This window comes from Muntiacus reevesi, chromosome 2 (assembly GCF_963930625.1).
Source record: "Muntiacus reevesi chromosome 2, mMunRee1.1, whole genome shotgun sequence".
NCBI classification, from domain to species: Eukaryota; Metazoa; Chordata; class Mammalia; order Artiodactyla; family Cervidae; genus Muntiacus; species Muntiacus reevesi.
The window spans coordinates 51,118,172-51,145,831 of NC_089250.1; the positions used below are offsets into that span (position 1 = coordinate 51,118,172).

Consider the following 27,660-nt stretch of genomic DNA (forward strand, 5'->3'; position numbering starts at 1 on the left):
AATTTAGTAAATTCACACTACAGAATACTATGCAGCAAAATAAAACAATGAACCTGCCCATTTTCTAAAATGTGGTATCTTAGATCTCTAAGACATGGTGTTGAGGGAAAAAAGTAAATTACAACACAGTATGTGCTGAAAAAAAAATAAGCAAATATATAGAGTATGAAACAATTTATTCTAAAACACACACCCACGCACTAAAAAACAATACTTTATTCTGTGTGTAAGGGGGAGGGTATACACGCACAGTAAAAAGATTTCAAAGGAGACAACCAGCTGCTTATGGAGAAAGGGCAAAAGGATTGGGGCTGTGGCTGGGGTGGTAGGAAACTTTGGCCTTATTTATAATCTATAAAATATTTTAAAAAGGAATGTGATCATTTACCTACTGTCCAATTAAAAATATTCAAGCAAAAGTTTATATTAACAGGAAGGGAGGTGTTGAAGATGGTGGAGGAGTAAGATGTGGAGATCCTCTTCCTCCCCCAAAATACATGAAAAATGCAGCTGCACATGAAACACCTACTGAATGCTGCCAGAAGGCTTCAGACTTCCAAAAAGGCAAGCTAATCTCTATAGCTAATCTTGAATAAAGTGGTAGGGAAACAGCAATAAGAAAAAAAAGTAGACACAAGGAAAATGGGAGGAATCCTGCACCTCAGGGAGAGTTGTGAAGGAGGCAAAGTTCCTCTGAACCCCCTTCACAGGAGCTTTGGAACCTTAGAGGGGAATGCAACAGGTGCTCCGAAGGCAAATGGGAGAGAATTCAGCACAGAGATTGTTGCTGACCAGCACTTCCCAGATGAGAAGCAGTTTGCATGCCCACTGCAGTGAGTGGGGGTTGGGTGCTGAGGCTCAGGCTTCAGGAATCGGACCCTAGGATGAGGACTGGAGTTGCCTGCCATGAAGTTACTCTGAGGGGACTAGTACAACATGCAGAAAGAGCCCAGGGAAAAACCTGGGCCTGCCAGAGAGGCAAGAGATCATCACCACTGGGACCATCTAACTCCAAGTGCTCACAGATTGCAGGACCATGCCTTTGTGAGTGTCATAAGGTGGGATGAGCTGGCTGTGGTCTGTGACCCTAGAGGTGGGCATGCCCATGGACCTACTGTCATCAAGGATGGCACGAGTGTCAAAAGAGGTGGGGGGTGGCACGAGGATTTGGTCTGCGACACCAGAGGTGGCTGTGATGGCTGCCACAGTGGCTGCCAAGCTGTGAGCGGGTGCAGGTCACTGTCCACAACTTCCTGGAAGACTATGTAACTTGGTTCTTCCAAGAGACCCAGGGTCAGTTCGCCTGGGAGAGCACATGACACACCTCTGACTCTAGCAACTTCCAGCAGGTCTCTATTGCCACAGGCACTCCCTCATTGTGTCTGCCCTACCCCTCACACTCCCTAGTCCGACTGAGTAAGTGAGCCCTAATAAGCCTTGGCCTTATTAGGCCCCTCGTGTCTGTGGTCTACACGCAGAGGTGGGGCCAAAACCAAAGTGGAACACCAGGGGCTGTGTGATCAAAGAAGAGGAAGGGCATTCACTGCTGCAGCAGCAGATGCAGGAGATTAAATCCCTGCAACTGGTTTAAGACTGTGAGCTTTGGGGGCAACTGTGGACTTTGGAAGCAAGTACAAGTTGGAGTAAGGCCAGATCTCAGTTGGAGCTGATCCTTCATCACCAACAACAGGTCCAGAGACCTTCTGAGAACCTTGCAGTCTGCAGAAAGGAGACCCCAAACCCAGTAAATTAAACAAAATGAGGAGACAGAGAAACACGCAGCAGATGAAGGAGCATGGTAAAACCCACCAGACCAAAAAAAGAAAGAGGAAGTAGGCCATCTACTTGAAAAGAATTCAGAGTAATGGTAGTAAAAATGATCCAAAACCTTGGAGATAAAATGGAGGCACAGATAAACAGAATGGAGGCAAGGATTGAGAAGATACAAGAAATAATTTACAAGGACCTAGAAGAACTAAAGAACAAGCAATCAACGATGAACAACATAGGTGAAATTTAAAATACACTAGAAGGAACCAATAGCAGAATAACTGGGTGAGCTGGAAAATAGAGTGGTGGAAATAACAGAAGCAGAACAGAATAAAGAAAAAAGAATGAAAAATAATGAGGACAGTCTCAGAGACCTCTGGTACAACATTAAATGCACCAACATTTGACTTATAGGGATCCCAGAAGAAGAAGAGAAAAAGAAAGGGTATGAGAAAATATTCAAGGAATTATAGTTGAAAAATTCCATAACATGGGAAAGGAAATAGCCACCCAAGTCCAGGAAGCCCAGAGAGTCCCATACAGGATAAATCCAAAAAGAGCAACATGCCAAGACATATTAATCAAACTAGCAAAAATTAAACACAAATAAAAAAATATTAAAAGCAGCAAGGTAAAAGCAACAAATAACATACAAGGGAATCCCTATAAGGTTAAAAGCTGATCTTTCAGCAGAAACTCTGCAGGCCATAAAGGAGTGGCAGTATATACTTAAAGTGATGAAAGGAAACACCTACAACCAACAAAACTCTACCCACCAAGAATCTCATTCAGATTTGACAGAGAAATCAAAAGCTTTACAGACAAGCAAAAATTAAGTGAATTCAGCACTACCAAACCAGCTTTACAACAAATGCTAAAGGAACTTCTCTAGACAGGAAACAAAAGAGAAAGAAAAGACCTACAAAAACAAACCCAAGGCACTTGCCTTTTGCAGTGGCCCACACTCTGTCTATGGAGTGTGCTTCTGAGTCTGAATAAATCCATTTCTTACCTAAAAAACAATAACAACAACAACAAAAACCAAAATCAATAAAGTTAATCATAATAGGAGCATACATATCAATAGTTACCTTAAATGTAAATGGATTAAATGCTCCAACCAAAAGACACAGACTGGCTGAATGGATTGAAAAAAAACAAGACCCATATATACTGTCTAAAAGAGACCCACTTCAGATCTAGAGACACATACAGACTGAAAGTCAGGTGCTGGAAAAAGATATACTATGCAAGTAGAAATCAAAAGAAAGTGGAAGAAGCAATACTAATATCAGATAAAATAGACTTCAAAATAAAGACAGTTACAAAAGGCAAGGAAGGACACTACATAATGATCAAAGGATCAATCCAAAAAGCTATAACAATTATAAATATATAATATGCACCAACATATGAGCGCCTTAATAATAAAGCAAAGCTATTACCCATAAAAGAGGAAATAGCAACACAATAATAGTAGGGAACTTTAATATCCCACTCACAAAAATGGACAGATCATCTGGACGGAAAATAAGGTAACACAAGCCTTAAATGACATATTGGATGTGATAGACCTAATTGATATTTATAGGGCATTCAATCCAAAAACAGCAGAATACACTTTTTTCTCAAGTCCACAGGAAACATTCTCCAGGATAGATCACATCTTGGGTCACAAATCAAGCCTTGGAAATTTAAGAAAATTGAAATTGTATCAAGCATTTTTTCTGACCACAATGCTATGAGATTAGATATCAGTTACAGGGGAAAAATCTGTAAAAAATACAAACACATGGAGATTAAAAAGTATACTTCTTAATATCCAAGAGATCACTGAAGAAATCAAGAAGGAAATCAAAATATACCTTCAATCAAATGACCATGAAAACATGATGACTCAAAACCTATGGGATGCAGTAAAAGCAATGCTAAGAGAGTTTATAGCAATATAAGTCTACCACAAAAAATGAGAAAACCTTCAAATGACCAACCTAACCTTATATTTAAAGCAACTAGAAAAAGAATTAAAAAACCCCAAAATTAGTACAAGGAAAGAAATATAAATATCAGAGCAGAAATAAATGAAAAGAAATGAAAGAAACAATGACAAAGATCAATAAAACTAAAATCTAGTTCTTTGAGAAGATAAACAAAATTAACAAGTCATTAATTAGCCAGACTGATCAAGAAAAAAGGGGAGAAGATTCAAATTAATAAAATTAGAAGTGAAAAAGAAGTTACAACAGACAATGCAGAAATAAAAAGGATCATAAGAGATTACTGTGTGCAACTATATGCCAATAAAATGAATAGCCTGGAAGAAATGGACAAGTTCTTAGCAATGTACAATCTTCTAAGACTGAACCAGGAAGAATTAGAAAATATGAACAGACCAATCACAAGCACTGAAATTGAAACTGTGATAAAAAAAAAATCTATGCAGAGAAAGCTTTTCACAAAATTCATCACTCATTTATTATTAAAAAAAAACTCTCCAAAAAATTGGCATAGAAGGAACATACCTCAACATAATAAAGGCCACATATGACAAACCCACAGAAAACATTATTATCAACAGTGAAAAACTGAAAGCATATCCTCCTAAGATCAGAAACAAGACAAGTGCTCTCACCACTACTATTTAAACATAGTTTTGGAAGTCCTAGCCACAGCAATCAGAGAAGAAAAAGAAATACAAGGAATCCAGATTGGAAAAGAAGAGGTGAAACTCTCACTGTTTGGAGATGACATAATACTATACACCAAAATGCTCACCAAAATGCCAAAATCACAAAAAATGCCATCAAAATGCAAGAAAACCCACCAAAAACCCACCATGAAAACCACCAAAAATCCCACCAAAAAACTACTAGAGCTAGTCAATGAATTTAGTAAAGTAGCAGAATATAAAATCAATACATAGAAATCACTTGCATTTGGATACACTAGCAATAAAAAATCAGAAAGAGAAATTAAAGAAACAATCCCATTCACCACTGCAACATAAGAATAAAATACCTAGGAATAAACCCACCTAAAGAGACAAAAGACCTGTATGCAGAAAACTATAAGACACTGGTGAAAGAAATTAAAGATGAGATGATAAACAGATGGTGAGGTATACCATGTTCTTGGATTTAAAGAATCAATATTGTCAAAATGATTATATTACCAAATGCAATCCTCAGATTCAATGCAATCTTTATCAAATTACCAATGGTACTTTTCACAGAACCAGAACAAAAAACTTCCAAATTTGTATGGAAACACAAAAGACCCCAAATAACCAAAGCAATCTTGAGAAAGAAAGATGGAGGGAGGAATCAACCTCCCTGACTTCAGACTATTCTACAAAGCTACAGTCATCAAAGACAGTATGGTGCTGGCACAAAAACAGAAATATAGATCAATAAAACAAGATAGCCCAGAGATAAATACACACACATATGGACACCTTATTTTTCACAAAGAAGGCAAGAATATACAATGGAGTAAAGCTAGCTTCTTCAAAAAGTGGTGCTGGGAAAACTGCACAGCTGCATGGAAAAGAATTAAATTAGAACACTTCCTAACACCATACACAAAAGTAAAATGGATTAAAGACTTACATGTAAGTCCAGAAACTCTAAAACTCTTAGAAGAAAACATAGATAGTATACTCTGACATAAATCACAGCAAGATTCTCTCTGACCCACCTCCTAGATTGATGGAAATAAAAACAAAAATAAACAAATGGGACCTAATAAAATTGAAAAGATTTTTCACAGCAAAGGAAATTATAAACAAGATGAAAAGACAACCCTCAGAATAGGAGAAAATAATTGCAAATGAAACAACTGACAAAGGATTAATCTCCAAAATACATAAGCAGCTCACACAGCTCCATTTCAGATCAACAAATAATCCACTGAGAAAATGGACAGATGATCTAAACAGACATTTCTCCAAAGAAGACATACAGATGGCCAATAAACACATGAAAAAGATGCTCAACATTGCTCATTATTAGAGAAATGTAAATCAAAACTACAAAGAAGTACCGTATCACATCAGTCAGAATGGCTACCATCAAAAAACTCTACAAACAATAAATACTGGCGAAAATGTGGAGAAAAGGGAAATTTTTGCACCATTGGTGGGAATGTAAACTGATACAGCCATTATAGAAAACAGTATTGAGATTCCTTAAAAAATTAAGAATAAATCTATCATATACCCCAGCAATTCCACTATTGGGCATATACCCTGGTGGTGGTTTGGTGGTTTAGTCGCTAAGTCTGACTCTTGCGACCCCAAAGACTGTAGCCCACAAGGCTCCTCTGTCCTCTGTCCAAGGGATTTCCCAGGCAAGAATACTGGAGTGGGTTGCCATTTCCTTCTACAGGGGATAGTCCTGTTCCAGGGATTGAACCTGGGTATGCTGCATTGCAGGCAGATTCTTTACCGACTGAGCCACCTTGCATGGACCATAGCTTGCCAGGCTCCTCTGTCTATGGAATTTGCCAAACAAGAATACTAGAGTGGGTGTCCATTTCCTCCTCTAGGGGATCTTCCCAGCTGAGGGATTGAACCCAGGTCTCCTGTATTGTGGGCAGATTCTTTACAGTCTGATCTACTAGGTAAGCCCTTTTCACTTTCTCATATACCTCGCTGCATGCTAAGTAGCTTCAGTTGTGTCTGACTCTTTGCAACCCCATGGACTGTAGTCTGCCAGGCTCCTCTGTCCACAGGATTCTCCAGACAAGAATACTGGAGTGGGTTGCCCTTTTCTCGTCCAGGGGATCTTCCCAACCCAGGAATCGAACCCACCTCTCTTTACATCTCCTGCATTGGAAGGCAGGTTCTTTACCACAGTGCCACCTGGGAAGCTCTGAGAAAACCACAATCCTAAAAATCACATGTACCCCAATGTTCATTGCAGCAATATTTACAATAGCCAAAGGACACGGAAGTAATCTAGATGTCCATCAACAGATGAATGGATAAAGATGTCCTACATATATAAAAAGGAATATTACTGAGCCATAAAAAGAAACAAATTTGAGTCAGTTGTAGTGAGGTAGATGAACTTAGAGCCTCTTATACAGAGTGAAATAAGTCAGAAAGATAAAAACAAGTATCATATATTAACACATATACATGGAATCTAGAAAAATGGTACTGTTGAGTCTAGTAAAGAATGTTGTGGACTCAGCAGGGGAAGGTGAGAGTGGAATGAATTGAGAAATTAGCATTGACATACGTACACTATCATGTGTAAAACAGATAATTAGTGGGAAGTTGCTTCGTAACACAAGGAGCCCAGCCTGGTGCTCTGTGAAGACCTAGGTGGGTGGGATGGGGGGTGGGAATGGAGGTTCCTGAGGGAGGGGATATGTATGTATGTATATATATATATATATATATATATATATATATATATATGTATATATATATATATTTATTTATTTATGACTGATTTGTGTTGTTGTATGGCAGAAACCAACATAACATTGTAAAGTAATTTTCCACCAATTAAAAAAATGAACAGGAAAAAAGAAGTTCTACTTTGGGGGGCTCTTCTCACTGAAATCACCTTTCTTATTCTCTGCCGTCTCTGATCTCTTGGTGTCTCCTGCTCACCAAGAGCAGACCCTAGACCCTGGATCCCAGCCTTTTTCCTGCTTCTGCTGATGACATTATCCTAGGTGACTGTCATGGTGACACATTACCCATCCAATGTTGTGGGTCTGAGTCCTCCTCTGTTGGAGTCTTTTCAAGCTCTCTTCTGGATCCACTTCCATAGTTCCATCTCGTACTTCTTTATCACTGGCATATGCTCCATTTCCAAAACAACTGGTGGAAATATCCTCTTCTCCTTCCAACTTACTTGCTCAGTGAGTTCCACAAGGTCTTCTCTGACTATTTGGGGATCCCTGGTTCTTTTTTTCACCAGTCTATCCATTAGGTCTCTTCTGAATGGCTTCACTTCCCTCCTGATGCCAATACCCTCAATGCTCTTGTACCTCTCTCTGGCAAAATACATCTTTAGATAAACCCAAGTTTGGCTTTCTTCATGAAATCACACATAATCATAACATGATAAATTCATGGTCACCATACAAACAGGGTCTTTATATTGCTCACTAATCCCTCTTCATTTCTCTTAGCCCTAGAACTTGAACCAGTCTTACTCACTACTCCTTACAAGTACCTCATCTCCTCAAACATATCTGTTCTCACTGGATCCCAGTGCACCATGGTCATTCTCATCTCCACAGAATAGCAGGTACCTTGTCCAGCTTTTCTTTGCCAGCTGATGCATCCAGTCCCCCAACTGCTTCAGGTGTTGGTCATTAACTGCTCACAACTACCCCCTTCTCTGGGAGGGTTGTCTGTGGCCAATGGAGCCTCCAAGAGCCAAAGAGGCCTGGAAGATTAGGCAATGCGGGGCTGAAGCAGTTATTAAGCCTTGCTTCAAACTGGGACAACCCTGAGACATCATTCCTGCTCCAGGGCTCCCTAGAATAAGCTAAGGTAGACTCTAGCTGAGGTTATATCTTGCTGAGCTCCATTCCTTGTCTTCTTCTTAGGAAAGGATTCTAAATGCATAAACTAAAACAAATAGGATTATAAATAAAACTTATTATGTTAATAATAATGTTAATGCAACCTTTTAATATAGTGCTATGCATGCTGCTTTATTCATGCATTAAATAACAAAATCTCACATTAGGTCAAATAATATTAAAGTAGCGATCAGAGCAAATAATATTTCAAGATATCTGTGACAAATGAAATGCAGCATGAATTATAATTCCTTTTAGTGATAAAGTCAAGGGTACTACAAATAGCACTATACTATCACTCTACATTCATTTAAAAAATGCATTTATTTATTTGGCTGAGCCAGGTCTTAGTTGTGGCATGCAGGATCTTTCTCTAGTTGCAGTGCTTAAACTCTGGAGGGTGCAGGTTCAGTAGTTGTGGTGGTGGCCTAGTTCCTCTGCACATTTGAGATCTTAATTTTCCAACCAGTGAATGGTACCAAGTGACTCATACCCCTGAATAGCAAGGTAGAGTCTTAACCACTGGACCACCAGGGCAATCCCTCACTTTACATTCGTAATGATAGGAAACACCAAGTTTCAGATAGAGGTTATTGAGAATAAAGAAGGGATTTTTTTATTTTCCCCATCCAGGTTCATGGTACTGATTTCAACTGACAGATACCTAGAGCTCTGGTTAGGACCCTTGAGCTGGAGTATTTATAGGCCTAGGAAACTGACATTCAAATCATCCAGCCTCACACTGAACACTAATGTATGCTTCATAACAACTCGAAGGAACAAGATGGTTTAACCCCTCTCACTTGTCCAAGAGTCTGGTTAGGGAACTTTTCAAGGGTCTGGACTGAACTTCCCTATTCTCAGGTAGTATCAGTAAGAGATGCCTTAATAGGAATTCAAAGTCCAGGAGAGCTCACCAAACTCACTGGAAGAATACAATGACCCAAAACAGTGATGATCACATTTCCTTGGCCTCAGTCATTTGGTACCACTCATCAATTCCTTTCACTCTTTTGACAGCCACACAGCTTGATATCAATGAGCAGATGTTGTTTGTCAGACTGGGCTCAAATTTGTGCAGAATTTAGGTATGGAAATAATGTTGTAGTTGCCCTCAAGGAAATTAATATTTTCTAGGATGAAAATTAGATTATCAGAGATTAGACTAAGATGGCACATCTCCTTTCCCGCCCTAAATTTCCTAAAGTGACAGAAAGCATAGCTTTGAGAAATTGTAGATCTCCCACTTTTTCTCTACTAGAAAGAGCAATGTTTGGAAGAAAAAAATGGTGGTGAATGGCAAGAGCAGTGTGTAACTTGGAACTAGGGAGTCTATGAAGGCAAGATGGTGCTGTTCTCTGGTTTTGATTCTGGAGATGGAGGAGTTTGTCACATTAGTGTTAACACTGATAACTATATTATCATTTATAATATCAATTAGCTATATTATTAACAGCCTTTTATCAACACAGAACTTTTCATGTGTTTACGTTTCTTACACACCTATTTTCTAATTTAAATCTTTTCACCTCGCAGCAGTAGAGAATGTCCTGCCTAAAGGAATGCAGAGAAGAGGCACAAAACGTGTTCTTGGTCTCCAAGATTAGAACCACTGCATTCTTTCCCTTGGGTTGGGAGAATGCCCTGCACATTTTTGGAAGGATTAGGTACATAAATCACAGGCAATCTAGTCAGTGGTTCTTAAATTTGTGTATCATCTGAGGGAGCCTGTTAAATATGCTTTCTGGGGTCCCAATCCTGAAATTTGGATTCAGCAAGTCTGGAGTGACATAATTCTGCATTTTAAACAAGGGCTCCATGTCCACTTGTGCCATGTGCTTTAGGCATGTACTTTATAAAGAGCGTGTGACTGAAATTTAGAAAAATCGATCTGAATTTTCCTTTTAGGGTCACACAAGGTTGAGATAATTTGTCTCTAACTACTATCCTGCTCAGGGGAGTTCAAGCCTAGGCTACACTATTAGGAAACAAAGGTCAGAGCAAAGAACACCACTACCTAGGAAAAAAACAACGAGGAAACTTGATTAATACAGATTAATAACCGGGCAGGCTCGGAGACTGAAGAAGCCAGGCACACACACACCTTCTCCTATACATTGTGTGGTGTTCATTAACGTCTTTAGTGTCGGACAAACGACTGTTCAGTGAGAACTGAGGAAAAGAATAACAAATACGAGGACACAAAAACATTAAGACAGATTCTCCAGTATTGTTTTTCAACTTGCTATTAAATTTAGGTCCCCGTTTGATAGAAATGAAACCTCATATTCGCCTTTAATGTTATTTTCAAGTTTCAACCTAAATACGGTGACTGACAGTAAAGCAATAAGCAACGCAGCTCTCTGCCGCATCAGGGGGTACCGGAAGAGGTGAGCCCAAGAGGATGCCAGCGGAGGAAAACCACCGTGTAAGCTGTTTTGGTTGGAGGAAATAAGGGTACCTCCCAACATCCCTGCCGGACCGGAAATAGGGGCCCTGGGCCGCTCCAGCTTCCGGCGTCACTTCTCCGCGACTTCCTGCGAAGGACATGGCTGCCCTCGGCCGTGTCCGCTGCCTGACCCGAGTGAGGCCCGGGACACGAAAGGGCAGGCGGGAGGGCGGCGGGTTTGTACCGGGCTCACAGAAGTATTCGGGGCCAGAGGCGCCCAGATCCGACTTAAAAGGCTTGTGTGTCTGTCGCAGGCACTGGTCGCCGCTCCGAATCCCGGAGCATGGAGGAGCCTGTGTACCTCAACCGTGGCGCAAGCCTCCTCGCGGACCCAGGTAAGCGCAGGCCGGGCTCCGGTCTCGCCCACGCCCCTGACATCTCCTCTCCTGGCCATCCCCTCCACCCCGCCCCAGAACCCCTGTCCTCGCCCCAGCTCTAGCTTTGCTGCCCCTGCTCGCAGGGCGAGGACGTGAGGGTGGAGGGCGCCTTTCCCGTGACTATGCTGCCAGGAGACGGCGTGGGGCCTGAGCTGATGCACGCCGTCAAGGAGGTGTTCAAGGTGAGTGGCCTGGGGCGTGACAGGGACGATGGCTTGAGTTGGAAAGGACTTACTCGATTCTGATCCTGCGATGTTTGGCACCTGTTCTTGAAGGCTGCCTCTGTCCCAGTGGAGTTCCAGGAGCATCACCTGAGCGAGGTGCAGAATATGGCATCTGAGGAGAAGCTGGAGCAGGTGCTGAGTTCCATGAAGGAGAACAAAGTGGCCATCATTGGTATGTGTGTCGAATAAATGGTCATTAAGCTTCCCTCAGCACACATTAGTACATTAACTCTTCTGAGTTCTCACCACTGATTGGTGACCGTCAGTGGGAGTCCAGTTGGAAACCCAGGAGTTGAGGGATCATGTGCCTCATGCTCTATGCAGGAAGGCTTTATGAATCTGTAGTCTGTCGTGGGGCTACGTCATGGGTCATTGTGCTCAGGCCCGTCAGACTCTTTGCTTGGACTGTAGCTCGCCAGGCTTTTCTGTCCATGGAATTTTCCAGGCAAGAATACTGGAGTGGGTTGCCATTTCCTTCCCTAGGGAAATGGTCCTCAAGTCTTGTTAATTGTGTCTCAGAAATGCCGTTTCTAGCTGCCTCTTTTCTGTCTTTCTGCTCTCCTACTGTAACTGCCTCATTAGACTTTTTGGCTTTCAGTTCTGCCCCTACAGTCCATTCTCTACAGCTCTTCTCTTGGAAAGACCACCATGACTTTGCCAGTCCCAGCCTTAGGGTAGGAAAGTAAGTTTGTTATGAGTTTTTCTGCCTCAGCTTTTCTGCCTTTGTTTCTGCAACATTTGTTCTGTTGTTTGGTCACTCTGGACTGTGTTAGTTTCCAAAAATGTGTACTGTCTTGACTTCTGCTGTTCCTTCTGCTCACAGTGTTCTCCTTTTGGTTCCTCCTGCCGGAATCTTCCTTACCCACTGCATTAGTTTCTGAATGCTGCCACAAATTACTGTAAACTTGGTGGCTTAAAATAATAGAAATTTTATTCTTTCCCAGTTCTGGAGGCCAGAATCCCAAAATTAAGGTGTTGGCAGAGCTTCACCTGAAGACTTGAGGAGAATCTTCCCTAGCCTCTTCCAGCTTCTCTGGTGGCTCCTGGTAGCTACTGGCATTCCTCAGTGTTTCTTGAGTTGTAGATGTGTCACTTCAGTCTCTGCCTCTGTCTTGATACGATTTTCTCCACTCTGTGTCTGTATCTGTTTCTCCTTCTTTTCTTGTATAAGGACTTGTTACTGGGTTTAGAACCTACAAGGATCCACTGTGAATCCATCTCAAGATCTTTTACTTATTATATCTGCAGACACTGTCTTAACAAATAAGGTCACATTTACAGGTTCTGGGGGTTAAAACATGGGTATATCATTTTGGGGATCACTATTTAACCTGGTACACTAACTCAAACTAAGGTCTGGCTGAAGTGCCAGATGTTCTGTGATACTTCCTGGTACTGCCAGAGGGAATTTCTTCTCTGCTCCTGTGCATGTTGGTAATACCTCTCCCATGGTATTTATCATGTCCTTCCTATTAACTTTCTTCCTCCAGTGCATTGTTTGCCCCTTGAAGACAGGAGTTTGTGTTGGGTTTTGGTTGGTATTCCTAGTGCCTGACACATGATATGTGTTGGTTGAAAAGATGTCACATATGTAGACACAGAAACATCAAGAAAGGTCACAGATCTAAGTTGTTTCTCAACCTATTTAATCCAGGCCCTTTGAGAACATGAGAACTTTTTTTTCTGTTCTTTTAGGTCCTTTTGAAGTTTCAACATATGTCTGGTGACTAGAAATGAAACAGTGGACACAATGTTTCTGGTTTTAGCTACATTATTCTCCTTTGCCCCTTGCCTCCAGAGGCATTTAAGGGTCACTTATTTGGGAGTGTGAGGTGGGAGTCTGGATTGCATTATGTCACTGAGGAAACACCAATCCGGGTTTCCTTGAACTTGGCCTGTGCTTGATCCCGCCCCCCCCCCCCCCTCTACTTTGTTTATGCAGGAAAGATCCACACCCCAATGGAGTATAAAGGGGAGCTAGCCTCCTATGACATGCGGCTGAGGTAGGTGATGGGAGGCTATTGGTGAGTGGGGTCCTGGGGCACCAGGCACAGTGTTTATGGCTCTACCCTATCCCCAGGCGGAAGTTGGACTTGTTTGCCAATGTAGTCCATGTGAAGTCACTACCTGGGTATAAGACTCGACACAACAATCTAGATTTGGTGATTATTCGAGAGCAGACGGAAGGGGAGTACAGTTCTCTGGAACATGAGGTGAGGTCCTAGAAACTGTGGGGAGCAGGGGTGAAGAGGGGAGAGAGGCATAGCTCCTTCTTCACTTCTTTCCAGTGTCACTCAGCTGCTTTTCTCTCATGCAGAGTGCGAGGGGTGTGATTGAGTGCTTGAAGATTGTCACTCGAACCAAATCACAACGTATTGCAAAGTTCGCCTTTGACTATGCCACTAAGAAGGGGCGGGGCAAGGTCACAGCTGTCCACAAGGCCAATATCATGTGAGGGACATAACTTTGCATGGGGTAGGGTCCTGGGAAGGTAGCCCCCAGCACTCTCCCAGCTGAATCTGTTCCCTTTGGCCCATGAACAGGAAACTGGGAGATGGGTTGTTCCTGCAGTGCTGTGAGGAAGTTGCTGAACTGTATCCCAAGATCAAGTTTGAGAAAATGATCATAGACAACTGCTGCATGCAGGTAAGGCCCTCCCAGTGTCTGTGCTCTCAGTGAGGAGCAAGGCAGGGAGTTGGATTTATGTCTCTTCTCCATGCCCCCAGCTGGTGCAGAATCCTTACCAGTTTGATGTGTTGGTGATGCCCAATCTCTATGGGAACATTATTGACAATCTGGCTGCCGGCCTGGTTGGGGGAGCTGGTGTGGTTCCTGGTGAGAGCTACAGTGCAGAGTACGCGGTGTTTGAGACGGTGAGTGAGGTCACCTCCTCCCTCAGCCCTCTTGTGTGTGCCCTTCATCTGACCTCATATCCTCTAGTGCATCCCCCTGGCCTTCTCATGACCCTGGCCTACTCTTGTCCCCCCAACCCTTGCATCTTCTGTGTTCCCGGCCTGACCGCTCATGTAATGCCCTCCCCTGACTGCAGATTCTGCAGAATGTCTGCTGCTAGTGACTCTGGGCTGCTCATCTGTCCACAGGGTGCCCGGCATCCATTTGCCCAGGCAGTGGGCAGGAACATAGCCAACCCCACAGCCATGCTGCTGTCAGCTTCCAACATGCTACGGCATCTCAAGTAGGTCACTGCCAGACTAGGATGGTGGCTGGGTGGTTTGGGGAACACAGTTGGGGAAATCAGGAAGATGACATGGGGGTAATCTAGTTTTTCTGTCCACATTGGCAGTCTCGAGCATCACTCCAACATGATTGCAGAGGCAGTGAAGAAGGTGATTAAAGTTGGCAAGGTGAGTTTAGAAAGGCTATGGGGTTTAGGGTCTTGGCACTAATTTCTGGGAACCTGAGTTGGGGCCTCCTTTCCCTCCAGGTCCCGAGCTTCTGCTCTTCCCCGTCCTGTCAGGGCTGTTCATTTCTCCTCTTGGCTGTCTCATTCTCTTGATCATCTTTGCCTCCTAGTTTTCCATCTGCTATTTCCTTTCATCCACTGGCAGAACTTGCAGCTTCCTATCTAGTGTGGGGGGGAGATGGAGGAGCAGAGGGAGATAGCTGATGAGGCACCACTTTCTCCATTCCTGGAAGCCTATCCTTATTTGCCACTCCCCCGCAGTTGTCTTTGCTCCCACCTGGTCTCCTTTATTTCCTCCAAGGTATCTTCCTCCTGTCTGACTTGCCTTTCCCATCTCACTCACGCTGAGCTTCTTACCCTGCTGAGGCTGCAGCAGAGCACAAATAGTGGCTCTGGCCCTCAGAAAGGAGCGCACAGGTTTGTGCTTTTCCAAACCTGGCTGCCTCCTTGCATCTCTGCTGCATTGCATCTTGTTTTCCTGACCTTGTCACCCTCTTTGGATTCCATTTCCATCACATTGCCCTGCCCCTCAGCTTCATGGGCTCTCTTCTCTTCTTCACCACGGTTATTGCCGGTGGTGGCTGTAGGTACGGACTCGAGACATGGGCGGCTACAGCACCACAACCGACTTCATCAAGTCTGTCATCGGCCACCTGCACCCCTATGGGGGCTAGAGCCCTTTATTCCCTCCAACCTCACAAGGACCATACACCTCCCTTCAGTACTGTGGACCAGAGAAGAGCCCTATACCTCTAGACCATAATTACCTTCTGGGCAGAGCCTAGGTTGTTGGGAGCTGGCTTCCTTAGGGAACAGTTAGGTGGTGGGGGGTTAGGGATGGGGCCCAGGCCACAGAGATGATAACAATTCTCCCCTACAGGTTCGAACTTCTGACATGGGTGGTTATGCCACCTGCCAAGACTTCACTGAGGCTGTCATTGGTGCCCTGTCCAACCCATAGGTCCCACCCACACCCATGTTAAGGTGTCCAATAAAACATGGTATGACTCTTGTGAATTTGTTTTTATTTTTATTGGGCTCTAGGGGATGGGATGGGGAATACCTCTTTAAGTTATGTCCCACTAGGAAGATGTCCATTCTAACTTTCCTGGGATAGCTTTCGGAGCTTTTTCTTTTTCTTGGAGCCACTGCTCTTGCTGGCAGCAGCCTCTTCAGGTCCACTGCTGAGTGGCTCCTCCTTGGACAATTTCCGCTTTTTCTTGGGGACCGTCTTGTTTTCTGACTCATCAGGGTCAGTAACTGTTTCCTCTTTGGGAAAAGATTTCTTCCTCTTGGGAAGACTTCCAGTACCGGCTGTCTCTTCAAGATCACTACTAACTAGCTCTTCCTTGGAAAAAGATTTCTTTTTTTTGGGTTTGGAAAAAGAGACAGATGGGTCTTCCATTCCATTCTCCTGAAGAGCCTCCTGGGGCTTTTGCTTTTTCTTCTTTTTGGGTCTTTCACTTGTCTCCTGATGGCAGAAAGGGAAAAATGGGCATGAAGTAGTGTCATGTTTTATGTACACATACTCATGTTAGAATTCCAGCTGTTAAGCACTCAGGGAAGAAAGACTAGTGAAAATGGCATTAAAACTGCCTAGTGCTTCTGGGATGATTTTTAATAGAATGGCTTAGCTTTGGAAATCCATGTCAAATCAAAGGTAACCCCCGCCCCCTCAATCACTTAAAAGGTAGACAGAACACACAATTATCCTTAGGTAATCAGACTATCCTTAGGTTTACATAAAAACCTCACCATGGTCACAAAAAAGAATCATGATGCCAAGTGCCAGAGGGGACCCTGAAACACTGGCACTGCCGACAGTCCTAGGGAGAATGATTCTACCATAGCAGCACACTGGAGCCCTCCCTGTTCCCCATTCCCAGTATGAGACGCTATCATCTCTAGACACATCTGAATAAGCAGTGCAGTTTGCACCATCCCTGGTTAAGAACTCCTGGAAGGCAGCAGAGGCAGAACAGACTCGCCCAGGGAATGAACAGGTGTTGCTACAAACCAGCTGTCTGGGCTCTTGAGTTTTCTCAGCACCTATCTCCTTCTATAGAATCAAGAGGTAGATTTTGAGACTTCAAGTTTTTATTTAATCCAAAAGCATGTACTGTAGACCCTGACTTGAGATGCTATATTCTCTGTTCTGCTGTTTTCTTGTCCTATAACCTAAGATCTTTACCTAGGGCTGAGGGCTAACAATTTACTACTGACCTCACACTCCTCCAAGGCACTGCTATTTTCTGAAGAAGCCAGGGCAATTGCAGCCAGCCTTTTCTTTTCCTTCTTCAAGCGTTTCTTCTCCTGTTTCTCGAGCTTCCTAGTAATCTCAGCAGCCGCTTCCTCTGCCTGGCCAAAGAAAGATGCTGAAAAGGCTTGAAGACCTCTGGTTCCCCAGGTCTCTCATGCTTTTGTTGGATCAGGCTCATTAAATCAGTTTTTTGCCTCCACTCTACAAGGTCAGGCTAAGACAGTTCATCACCTCCAACAGCCAGCTCTGATTCTACCCCACCTGACCTGACCCAAACTGACCTGAACCATTGCCTCCTTCATGACATCCAGATTCTTTCGGGGAATCTCTCCAGTCTCATAGAAGGACAGTCGCTCCTCAACTTGTTCTCGAAGCTTCTCCCCAAAAACACTGGTGGGCACCTCTGGATGTGTTTATATAAGTAAACAAAGCACATCAGCCCCTAGCAGGACAAACTACTAGCTCAACCTCCAGCATTCCCCCTACCCTCAGCTTTACTCAGACCCAAAGTATCAACACTCACTAGGTGAACTGCTGTTGACGAAAAATACTGCCATCATTGTAGAAGCTGCTAGGGTAGTCAGCCTCCCCACCCTCCCAACTGCCCACTCCCCCACCCATACCAGAGAAGCAATCGATTCGTGAGGCAATACTGCATTTGTTTGCCAGGTATCGGGAGATGCGACCTTTGTTCTTGGCAGCTGCTCGGCCAATGAAGGTAGAGTGGAAAATGAGTCCATATTTTGGGGTGTTACCCCTTGTCTTCAAGGCTCTGGGAGAAGAATATTCAGCGGAGACTTTTAAGACCAGAAATTTCAACCGTGTTAGCTAAGGCAGCGCCTCCCTTCCCTTTCCCCAGTTTCCAGAGTGAGCCTCAGGCCAGGTTGGGTTTCTACCCCACCTCATGCCAACCCACCGCTCCCAGAGGCAGAGGGAAGGCATCCAATGTCGCTGACCTGGAAACTTGGTCCCTTTGCTGAGCCCAGGGAATCACTCAGACACCAGGACTGGCCATCACCCCCATAGCAGAGGCCTGTATAGGTCAGGGAGCCCTGGTCAACCATCACTGTGATCCCCAAACAAGCAAGTGGGCACCAGAAGTGGCACCTGAGTGTGAGCAGGTGCCCTCACTGGTACCTGAACAGGGCCTTTTCAGCCCCAAGGATCTGCACTGTGGATGCTGGATACTTGGCCAGATTGGTGAGACTGCCAGCGTGAGCAATGAGACGTGCACCTACCTAGAGAAAGAGTCAAGGAGTCAAAGAAGCTGGAATTGCCAACGTACCAATTGCATAACTTGCTTCAACCTCCTCCCGATCAAGTTCAAGTGGGGAAGATATGACAGGTCACAAAATACGACAATATGACGAATATACATGGTAATCCCATAATCCCCCATGTTTTGGTTTCCCATGACGCACCGCTTCCCCAATTAGGGCAGACAGGCTGGGGGCTACTTGGCTCATCTTGGATCGCAGGTAAGTGTGTAGACTTTGACGGTACTCTGACAAAGACACCACACGGCTGGAGAAGCTCTCGATGTTTATCAAGTCAATGGCTGATATGTCCATGCCTAAAGAAAGTCAAGTGTGAATGCAGAAGCCCAATATTCAGAGCCCCATACCTTATCTTCACTGCTAGGCTCTGTACTGACCCATGGAAGACCGTGAGGCATCCAGAATAGCCTTAGCCTTGGCTGCATCCATTGTCAGTTCCTCCAGCTTCTCCAACTTTTCTTCATTAAGCTCCTTCCGGTTTCCAATGAACTGAGCAAGGCGGCAGTACGTAGCATTGTCATTGATGATCTTTACCAGCTCAGGAAAGTGATACCCATACCACTCCCTGCAAAGAACCACAATCACTCCCTGGCCCAGCTGTCATGCCTCAAAGCTACACTTGGCCCTCTCCACATCTACTTTATGCCTGGAGGAAATGGGAACAAATCAGATCCAAAAACCTCCATGTCTCCCCATTCACAATACAGACCAGGTAAAGGGCCTGCCTGGGCTGAGGTGTATATGGGGTGGATTTACTCTGCCTCCTCTTTCTATACAGTCAGTGTAAGAACACAGCCTGTGGTAAGCATCGGGAGGCCCAGCTCTACCAGTCCTGATCTCTGGATTCAAAATTAGCTAACCCACAGACCCAAGACCTTGTTTCTCAGGTCACCCCTGCACTTTACCTGACACGCATGGAGAAGGTATTGATATCCTTATCCAGCTGGTCCAGGAGGCTAATGGACTGGATAATCATGTTGTCCACTCGGTTCACATTAAACTTAACTTTGGCACGAGAATAGCTGTGTCCCAGCCCCAGTTGGGCTTTACAAGCAGACAAATCAGTCAGACCTTTCACCAGGTTGTGGAAATGCAGACGAACTCCTAGAAGAGGGCGAGACTGTGAGTAAGTAAAGGCTCTGAGCTAGCTCCTGCATGCACAGGCACCAGACAAGCAGGAGGGCTTCTAAAAAGCAACCTGCCAGGTTTCCAAACCCCCCTCCACCCCCACCGGCTCCAGATTTCAAAAATGTCTCACCTCGAAGGATCTCGGCTATGACACCTCCAGTCTGGCAGTTGTACCCTAACTCCTCTTGTATAGCCGCACCTATCTTGGGGTCCCCAACCCCCAGAAGTACTTTCTTCTTTTTGGGTGGTAGGTGAGTCTCCAAGAGCAGGCGGAGGTCCTCATGAACAACACCTCAAGGCAAAGAACAGAGCTCCCACTAACATGCTGAAGGATGCTTAAATCATAAAAAGGGATCTTGTCCCCTCAAATGGTGATCAGTGACAGACTGATCTTACATTGGTCTTGCATAGCATGCTAAGATGGCCTGTGCCTAGCGAGCCCTCCTCTTGCTCAGAGGCTTTGCTCAGAGACATGGAGACATCACTGATTACACTCACTCAGGGGATTGACAGACTCAAGTCATCACTGCAAAGCCAGCATCAACCATAGGAGGAACAGAACTCAGGCCCAATAATATAAGTGTAAAATATATTACTGAAAGCTTGAAACACCCTTGAGCACAATGGATGTATTTAGCATCAGATCTGTCTTCTGGGACTAAAACTCTTTCTCCAGGCTTTTAGCATCAAAATTACCCTTTGCAATCAGCTGAAGAAACCAGCAGAGAACCACATTTGATTAGATCTACCATTATACCAGCCCCTCAACCCCAGCCTGATTGCACTTAAAATCATTTACTACTACAGTGCCTACAGGAAATAAAGCCTACATTCTAAGTTGTTAAAGGGTTAACAGTACCAAGATCTACACCTCGGGTCATCTCCCTACAATATTTAGTGGCCAACTCACCTTCAGACACAGCGTTGGCATTTTCCAAGGCAACCTGGGACGAGGAAAAGGGACAAAAGGCCACAAGACGAACGATGTTGTGGAATTTGCCCAGGTTCAGCACGCACTCCTCCACCTGGGGGGAGAAAGATGAGTGGTTTTCTTCCCTCCCTCTTGCCTCTAGGGCGCAGTAAAGCAGCAGCAGCTCTCGGACCTGAACGCACTTTTAAGACCAACCGAACACTAAAGATGGACAGATCAAGGGCCCTAAATCTTGGTTCCGCTTCATCGGTAAGAGGTGGAGTCTGGAAAGCTTACTTTTTAATGCTTCAAACGCAATTCTAATCACGAATGCAGGTAAGGACCCCCTGCTTTGGAGCTGTCGGGCCCAGCGCACCTCCCAATGCGCGGCCAGCCACGTGGGAGCGCGCGGTGCATGCTGGGGCCCGCGCGCCCCAAGGGGCTGCGGAGCCGCCGGCTAGCCCACCATGTCCACCCACCTGCGGCAGCAGAAGGCTGATCTCCTCCACCTCCTTCAGCGCCAGCAGCGCGTAGCCGACCGCGTGCTCGAAAAGCACGTGCAGCAGCACCTGAAAAGGCAGCAGGGACGCCAAAGTAAGCACCGATCCCGCGTTTGCCCAGCCCCGTCCGCGGGGAAGGCCCTGGTCCCAGCCCACGCTCCGGTCCAAACCCAGGCCCAAACCACGGTCTCCGACTCGCCCGCAGCCTACAGCCACTCCTCACCATGGCGCTCGCCCCGGGCCCGGCTAGCACTGCGGCGAGCGCGCTCTGGCGCGCGGAACCAGGCTCCTGAGGCCACGCCCCCGTCTCGTCGGCCAATCAGAGGCCGGGGACGGTACCTTCCCGCTCCTCGGGAGGGGTCGCCCGGGGTGGTACGGCCCGCAGGGCGGGGACTGGGGCGCGAGCGCCGGCAAGTCGGCCTTTTCCGGTGTCTGCTGTCGCATGGTTGTTTGGTACGGGCCGGCAGGAACGGGCCCAGCAGGCTGCAAAATGGTTTGGAAAGGCGCTTTTCTGGTTAACTGTCCATTCAGTCTTGTTTCATTCCTGTAAATTACAGGCAGCAGAGCTTAGTGGGATCCGGGCTGGAGGCCCTCGCGCGGATCGCGGCGACACTTCAGAGCAGAAACTGTTGCGGAGCCTGGTCTACGCAGCTCTAGGCATCTCAGGACCTAGGCCCCGCCTCACGCCCCCAGGATAACCAGGACCCCCTGTGTCCCCACCCAGCAATAGGGGTCTACCCTCTCCCGGGCCAGGGTTCTGCGCGGGCTTTCTTCATCACTGGGGCGGAAGCTGGGCCTACGGCGCGCTGGCGCGGATTTTGAAGTCGTGATTCCCTTTGGCTGACTTCGTGCTTTTCAGTTATATTTTATTTTTAAAAATAAGGGCTTCAGGCGCTGAAGTGGGAAAGAAAGATGATCCCATCTTTTCCCGGTTCGGTTTATTGTTCCCTGCTTAGGCAGAACCTTCCTTTTGCGGGGCCACGTGTCACGCCCTGGTGCACTGCCCAACTTCTTAGTACCTCGTTAGTTCTAAGTGAACGGGAGCTGCTGTCGTGTCCTCTGGGTAGCTTTATGGCACTCAGGCGACTGTTTTGAAATTATTGATACTTTTGCTTTAATAATGTCTGAGTTACAAGTCCAAAACCTGGTTACCCCAGAATGGTATATATATGTTGGTAAATTTAAAAATAAATCATCTTAAGGGGATTTTCACAACTTAAATTCCCATAACTAGCGTGCATTTATAAATTCAAGGTATTTTCTTAAGCAGTTCAGTTATTTGACAAGATTCAAGTACTGAGCTCTTAAAATCAGGTAGATTAAATTTTAATCATAAATCTTAAAATCTCATGGTCTTAATATTGCTTACAAATGTGCTTACATTTTGTTGCCTGTATCCACTTGTAATCATGAGTTCAGACTCCATCTCATGTTTTAAGACGGAATTGGATCAGTTACTCCATCTCATGTTTTAAAATGGAATTGCAAAATTAATCTGTTACATGAGAATGTTAAATTCTTAAGCATTATAAATGCCAAATTAAATAGAAGTTTCCAAAATGTATCAGAAAATAAGCTATGACTGATTTACTTGATTACTTCTATACTTAATCCTAAATATTCCTGGGGTTACAGGTGCTTGTCTACTAAAGTAGGGAATTTCAGAGGAGAGGTTGGAATATGTTAATCAGTTTGCAGAATTAATTTAGACATTCTTGGCCAGTATTAAAAAAGTAGGATGAAAAAATAAGGAAATAATAGTCCATCACATAGAGTAAGGAGTATTGGTTTGTAAAATTTTTGTTTTAAACATGTATATATACATATGTGTAAACATACATATATACATGTATATACATATATATATACACCGTATATATGTTATGTAAGTGCACATTTCTGTGGATTATATACTAAAAGCCTGAGAGTCATTGAGCTGCAAGTTTACTCCATGGCTTTAGATAGATTTGGGTCCTCTGGTTATAAAGGAAATGTGTTAAAGTAGTTTGCTAACTTAGAGGGGTCGCTGAAGAAAAGTGCACTTCAACTAGTGAGGTTGAAAAGCTTATAATTAGATAAGGATATGGCATAAACACTCCTTTATTTCCCTCTTTTTGCTAAACTATCTCCCCTTGTGCTTCATAATCCTGACCTCCATGGGCATCTCTGCAACATGTGATGTCAAAGATTATATCTCCTTTGCCTTTGAGCTGTTTGTTAAATTCACTGAATTTGGGGATAATTTTTTAAGTAGCAGTAAATATGAATCAGAGTCAACAAACCTGGGCTCAGGTCTGAGCTCTGCTGCTTAACAACATGACCTTAAGTTAATCACCCAACTTTCCTAAGCTTGCTTGCTTTCTTTTTTTTTTTTCAGAACGAAGATGGAGGATTCATTCATCCCTCAACAAACATTTTACTGAACATAGGCCAGGTGTGACACAGGTGTGGTACCTGGCATGTAGTAGGAACTCAATGAATATTAGTGGACTTTTTTTCTTTAATCCCCTTTATCAGTGAATAGTGATAATTTTTTATCACAATATTTCACTTTACCTGTTCTCAGTTGAGTCCCTGTTCTCCCATCACTTCTCATAGAATCTACTAAAACCCCAGTTTTTATAACCCAGCTACTCTGATTCATTTCTATCATTAACTTACACACACAGCCAGAGCACTTATAAAACTAAGTTTAGTTTCACTTGGTAAAACAGTTAGTCGTTCTGTTTTTCAACTTCCAGTGGCAATAGGTAGACGATTTACTGATTAAATGTTGTTGAAACCTGGAAAATATGTTCAGTATATAAACCTGCCAGTTATTGGCATCTCGGTTGTTTTCTATTTAAACAGGGTTGCTAAGAATCTTTCAGGCTTCCTCTGTCTTCTTCAGGTCTTTTCCAATTGGCAATGTGGAGCACTCTTATACCTTAGTTGCAGGGGAAGAGGGGGGATTTCTCAGTTTTCTGTGCTCAGGATCTGGTGCTGTGTCTTGGGACACTATCAATCCCTGCTATAAAATGGCTGCTTTGGACTGGCCCCTGGACCTGTACACTTATCCTCTGAGCCACACTGATCTTAGACAGATACTTGAAATCTCTGAGCTGTATCTTCTTACATTAGGCCTCTATTGGTGGACATACTCCTCACTGAGGCGTGTGTGGTTTTTGGGGTCACCTGTCTGCCGTGTATAGGCTGGGAGGACCATGCTAATTACCAGAGGAACTTTTATCCTAACCCTTTCCTCATGAAGGACATCCCTGGTGTCTCAGATAGTAAAGAATCTTCCTGCAATGCAGGAGACCTGGGTTTGATCCCTGGGTTGGAAAGATCCCTTGGAGAAGGGAATGGCAACTCACTCCTCATGAATGCTCTCTAAGCTTTCCTCAGCTGCACTGACCATTGCATTGGGTTGAGTGTGGGACCTCTAGAGCAGGGGTCAGCAAACCATGACCCTGGGGACCAAATCTGGCTTGTGGCTTATTTTTGTAGGACCTCAGAGCTAAGAATAATTAAAGGGTTTTAATTTTTTGGGGGGTGCGTGGCAGAGATTATTCGTGGCCCACAAAGTCTGAAATGTTTATTATCTGACAATTTATGCAAAATGATTGCTAGTCCCTATTCTGAGCTCAGACGAGATTGGGCATTTTCAGGGTTGTATGGCTGTCCCTGTTCTTGGAGGTAGGCAGTTTCATCTGTGCCATGTTTGGGGAGCATGGCAGAAGTGAACAGATAATGATATTTGTAGAAATGAAAAACTCGTTGAAATTTAAAAGAAATGCATTGACTTATTAGCAAATTAGGCGTGGCTTAAGAGAGTATTAGTGAACTGAAAGATCTGACCAAATAATTTATTGAGAATGCAGCAAAGATAAAGAGGTGAAAGAGCAGTTAGGACATGTGGAGTAAGTCTAGCCCAGAAAGCAGGAAGGATATTAGTGAGGGTTCTCTTCAGAGAAACAGAAGCAATAGGATATAGCTATAGATACAATGAATGGGGCTTCCCTGGTGGCTCAGAATGGAGTAAAGAATTTGCCTGCAGTGCAGGAAACAGCAGGTTTGATCCCTGGAGGATCAAAGGATGGGGAAGATCCCCTGGAGAAGGGCATGGCAACCCACTCCAGTATTCTTGCCTGGAGAATCCCATGGGCAGAGGAGCCTGGCTGGCTACAGTCCATAGGGTCACAAAGAGTCAGATGTGACTGAGCATGCACACACATAGATACAGATATAGATAAGAGGAAATTTATTATAGGAAATGGCTTACATGTTTGTGGAAGCCAAGAAGTTCCTCAGTCTGTCATCTGTGGGCAGGAGAACTAGGGAAACTGATTATGTTAATTCAGTTTGAACCCGAAGGCCTGAGAATGGGGTGAGGGCAGCTGATGTTGTAGGCCCAAGTCTGACACTGAAAGTCTGAGAACCCAGAGTGTCCGAGGGACAGGAGGAAGTGGATGTCTCAGCTCAAGCAGAGATAGAACTAATTTGCCCTTCCTTCGCCTTTTAGTTCTATTCTGGTTCTCAGTGAATTGGTTGATGACCATCCATGTTTGGGAGGGCCATCTGCCTTACCCAGTTTACCAACTCAGATGCTAATCTCTTCCAGGAACACCCTTACAAACACTACTAGAAACAGTGTTTTACCAGCTATCTGGGCGTCCCTCAGTCTTGTTGAGTTGACAGCGTAAAATTAACCATCATCAGGAGGAACAATATTTGAAGAGGTGGTGGATGCAGTTTCCCCAGAACTGATGAAAAACATTGAGCTAAAGGTGCAGGAATGCATCTCAAACAGGATAAAAAGAAATTCAGGCTTGTGCCCTTGTAATAAACCAGCAAAACACCAAGAACAAAGAGAAGATCTTCAAAGCATATTTTAAATAATTCAGATTTATAATGGTCACAAATCGTTCAGGGTTTCTACTTTCTCGTACCATTTTTGTTAGTTTTCTGGGAATTTGTTCATTTCATGTATTTTGTTGTTAACTCAGTCGTGTCTGAATCTTCATGACCCCTTTGACTGCAGCACACCAGGTTTCCCTGTCTTTTACTATCTCCTGTTTGCTCAGACGCTTGTCCATTGAGTTGGTGATGCCATCCATTTCATCCTCTGCTGTCCCCTTCTGCCTTCAGTCTTTCCCAGCATCAGGGTCTTTTCCAGTGAGTTGGCTCTTCGCATTAGGTGGGTAAAGCATGGGAGCTTTAGTTTCAGCATCAGTCCTTCCAGTGAATGTTCAGGGTTGATTTCCTTTAGGATAGACTGGTTTGATCTCCTTGCTGTCCAAGGTACTCTCTCAAAAGTCTTCTCTGACACTACAGTTCAAAATCAATTCTTCAGCAATCAGCCTTTTTTATGGTCCAGCTCACATCCATACATGACTACTGGAAAAACCATAGCTTTGAATATATGGACCTTGGTAGGCAAAGTAATGCCTCTGCTTTTTAGTATGCTGTCTAGGTTGGTCATAGCTTTTTTTTCAAGGAGCAAGTGTCTTAATTTCGTAGCTACATCTGCAGTGATTTTGGAGCCCAAGAAAAATACAGCATTTCATCTGTGGCTTCACATTTTTTAGTATAGATTTGAATAGATTTTTTTCTGTTTTGTGTAGCATATATAGCTGTGATCTTTGTATCCTTTATTTTTACTTTATTTTTATCATTCTCATAAAAATGTTAATTTTATTTTCTTTTTCAAACGTTAACTTTAGATTTTGTTGATTCTATTGTATGTTTTAGTTTTGTTCTTGTATTTATTATTTCCTTTCTTCTACTTGATAGCTTTATTTTTCTGTGTTTTGTTTCTTAATATGGAAGTTGGTTCTTTGGCTTAAAATTTTCTCCTTCAATATGCATTTCTCTCTAGATACTTCTTTAGCTGTATTCACAAGTTTGGCATGCAGTGCTTTCATTATAATTCAAATCAAATTTATTCTAGTTTCCATTATGATTGCTTCAAGGACCCACACGTTGTTTAGATGGGTATTAAAGGATGAAGTCCTCCTTGCTTTCCATTGCTGATTTCTAAACATTATTTCCTCTTTCGCTGAGAAAACCCCCAGCCACCCATTACTGCCTGGTAGCATTCGATTTCTTACTGGGAAGGACTACTTTTTGGATGAGGAGGCAAGATACTATTGATCAAAACAGTTCTGGGGTACTACAGGCTGTTGTACTTCCTCATCTCAGATTTACCATCCTGATTGTATTGTTCCAGCTTCTGTCAGTATCCACCTAGTTCTTTCTTTAAGTGCTGGTGTGGCCCTGACAGCTGGCATCATTTTATGTGTGTGAGGCCCAGGGACTCCTTTGTAGTCTGCAGACACCTCACAGACACGAAACTTGAACTGGTGGGGGTGGTGGGAGGGTGGGTGGAGAAATGAGCCTAGAGCTGCATCTGTTCATCTCAGAACCCTAACTAAGTCATGTATTTCAACTGGTCTTTTTTGGGCCCCTGAGAACATAGGTAAGTTTTGAGCTAGTGGGCATCTTGAAGACTATAGGATCAAACATCTTTTGTGGATGAGGTATCAGCTGTAATGATGTTCGAGAAGCTACAGAATCAGTTTTTCCATTCCTTAGAAGAAAAAAAAAAAGGTTTTTATGTGCCTATTGTATGCCAAGTATCTTTGTAGATGCTGGGGGTGCAGTGTTATACAAAGTCAAGTCCCTGCCAACGTGGAGTTTACATCCTAGGAGACAGGAAATCAAGTAAATATGTAGTACATACTTGGTACCATAGATGTTGGTACATGTTAAGGAAGGTTGCATTGAGTCCCTCAGTGGAGGGGCAACATT

At 44.0% G+C, this 27,660-nt stretch overlaps 2 protein-coding genes and 5 non-coding genes across 9 annotated transcripts; 1 reads left to right on the forward strand and 6 right to left on the reverse strand.

Moving 5' to 3' along the window:
• Positions 1-10,825: 10,825 nt before the first annotated feature.
• Positions 10,826-15,810, forward strand: IDH3B (isocitrate dehydrogenase (NAD(+)) 3 non-catalytic subunit beta). 3 transcript variants are annotated; one of them, XR_010661461.1, is made up of 13 exons: positions 10,826-10,903; positions 11,023-11,103; positions 11,229-11,327; positions 11,421-11,541; positions 13,312-13,372; positions 13,450-13,582; positions 13,687-13,820; positions 13,913-14,015; positions 14,096-14,242; positions 14,471-14,565; positions 14,674-14,734; positions 15,381-15,578; positions 15,674-15,810. XR_010661461.1 is itself a non-coding variant. In XM_065921564.1 (12 exons), the coding sequence occupies exons 1-12, from the start codon at positions 10,868-10,870 to the stop codon at positions 15,465-15,467; spliced, it is 1,158 nt and encodes a 385-aa protein (XP_065777636.1). In that variant the 5' UTR covers positions 10,826-10,867; the 3' UTR covers positions 15,468-15,810. The 3 variants fall into 3 exon arrangements, 2 of the variants coding, with proteins under 2 accessions (XP_065777636.1, XP_065777637.1); XM_065921564.1 differs by having other exon boundaries at positions 15,381-15,810; XM_065921565.1 differs by lacking the exon at positions 15,381-15,578.
• Positions 15,808-21,141, reverse strand: NOP56 (NOP56 ribonucleoprotein). Its single transcript, XM_065921563.1, has 12 exons — positions 21,092-21,141; positions 20,848-20,937; positions 20,369-20,483; positions 19,589-19,750; positions 19,236-19,434; positions 18,708-18,895; positions 18,475-18,626; positions 18,191-18,291; positions 17,677-17,825; positions 17,335-17,456; positions 17,017-17,151; positions 15,808-16,264 (listed from the first exon to the last, which is right to left on the reverse strand). The coding sequence occupies exons 1-12, from the start codon at positions 21,092-21,094 to the stop codon at positions 15,893-15,895; spliced, it is 1,788 nt and encodes a 595-aa protein (XP_065777635.1). The 5' UTR covers positions 21,095-21,141; the 3' UTR covers positions 15,808-15,892.
• LOC136162243 (small nucleolar RNA SNORD57) lies at positions 17,219-17,289 on the reverse strand. The gene has a single exon (XR_010662052.1). It is a non-coding gene; the product is annotated as a small nucleolar RNA SNORD57 (small nucleolar RNA).
• Positions 17,548-17,618, reverse strand: LOC136162244 (small nucleolar RNA SNORD56). Its single transcript, XR_010662053.1, has one exon. It is a non-coding gene; the product is annotated as a small nucleolar RNA SNORD56 (small nucleolar RNA).
• Positions 18,042-18,127, reverse strand: LOC136162321 (small nucleolar RNA SNORD86). The gene has a single exon (XR_010662123.1). It is a non-coding gene; the product is annotated as a small nucleolar RNA SNORD86 (small nucleolar RNA).
• Positions 19,013-19,148, reverse strand: LOC136162285 (small nucleolar RNA SNORA51). The gene has a single exon (XR_010662090.1). It is a non-coding gene; the product is annotated as a small nucleolar RNA SNORA51 (small nucleolar RNA).
• Positions 19,919-19,990, reverse strand: LOC136162337 (small nucleolar RNA SNORD110). Its single transcript, XR_010662137.1, has one exon. It is a non-coding gene; the product is annotated as a small nucleolar RNA SNORD110 (small nucleolar RNA).
• Positions 21,142-27,660: the final 6,519 nt, after the last annotated feature.

Excerpts from the sequence above, each read along its gene's own strand:
- NOP56 (XM_065921563.1), bottom strand. Across the intron at positions 18,896-19,235 it reads ACCTTCTCCATGCGTGTCAG|GGAGTGGTATGGGTATCACT; the intron begins GTAAAGTGCAGG and ends GGTTCTTTGCAG. Across the intron at positions 16,265-17,016 it reads GTGCCTTGGAGGAGTGTGAG|GAGACAAGTGAAAGACCCAA; the intron begins GTCAGTAGTAAA and ends TTCTGCCATCAG.
- IDH3B (XM_065921564.1), top strand. The coding sequence starts at position 10,868 with ATGGCTGCCCTCGGCCGTGTCCGCTGCCTGACCCGA. Across the intron at positions 11,328-11,420 it reads CCGTCAAGGAGGTGTTCAAG|GCTGCCTCTGTCCCAGTGGA; the intron begins GTGAGTGGCCTG and ends CTGTTCTTGAAG. Across the intron at positions 11,542-13,311 it reads GAACAAAGTGGCCATCATTG|GAAAGATCCACACCCCAATG; the intron begins GTATGTGTGTCG and ends TTGTTTATGCAG.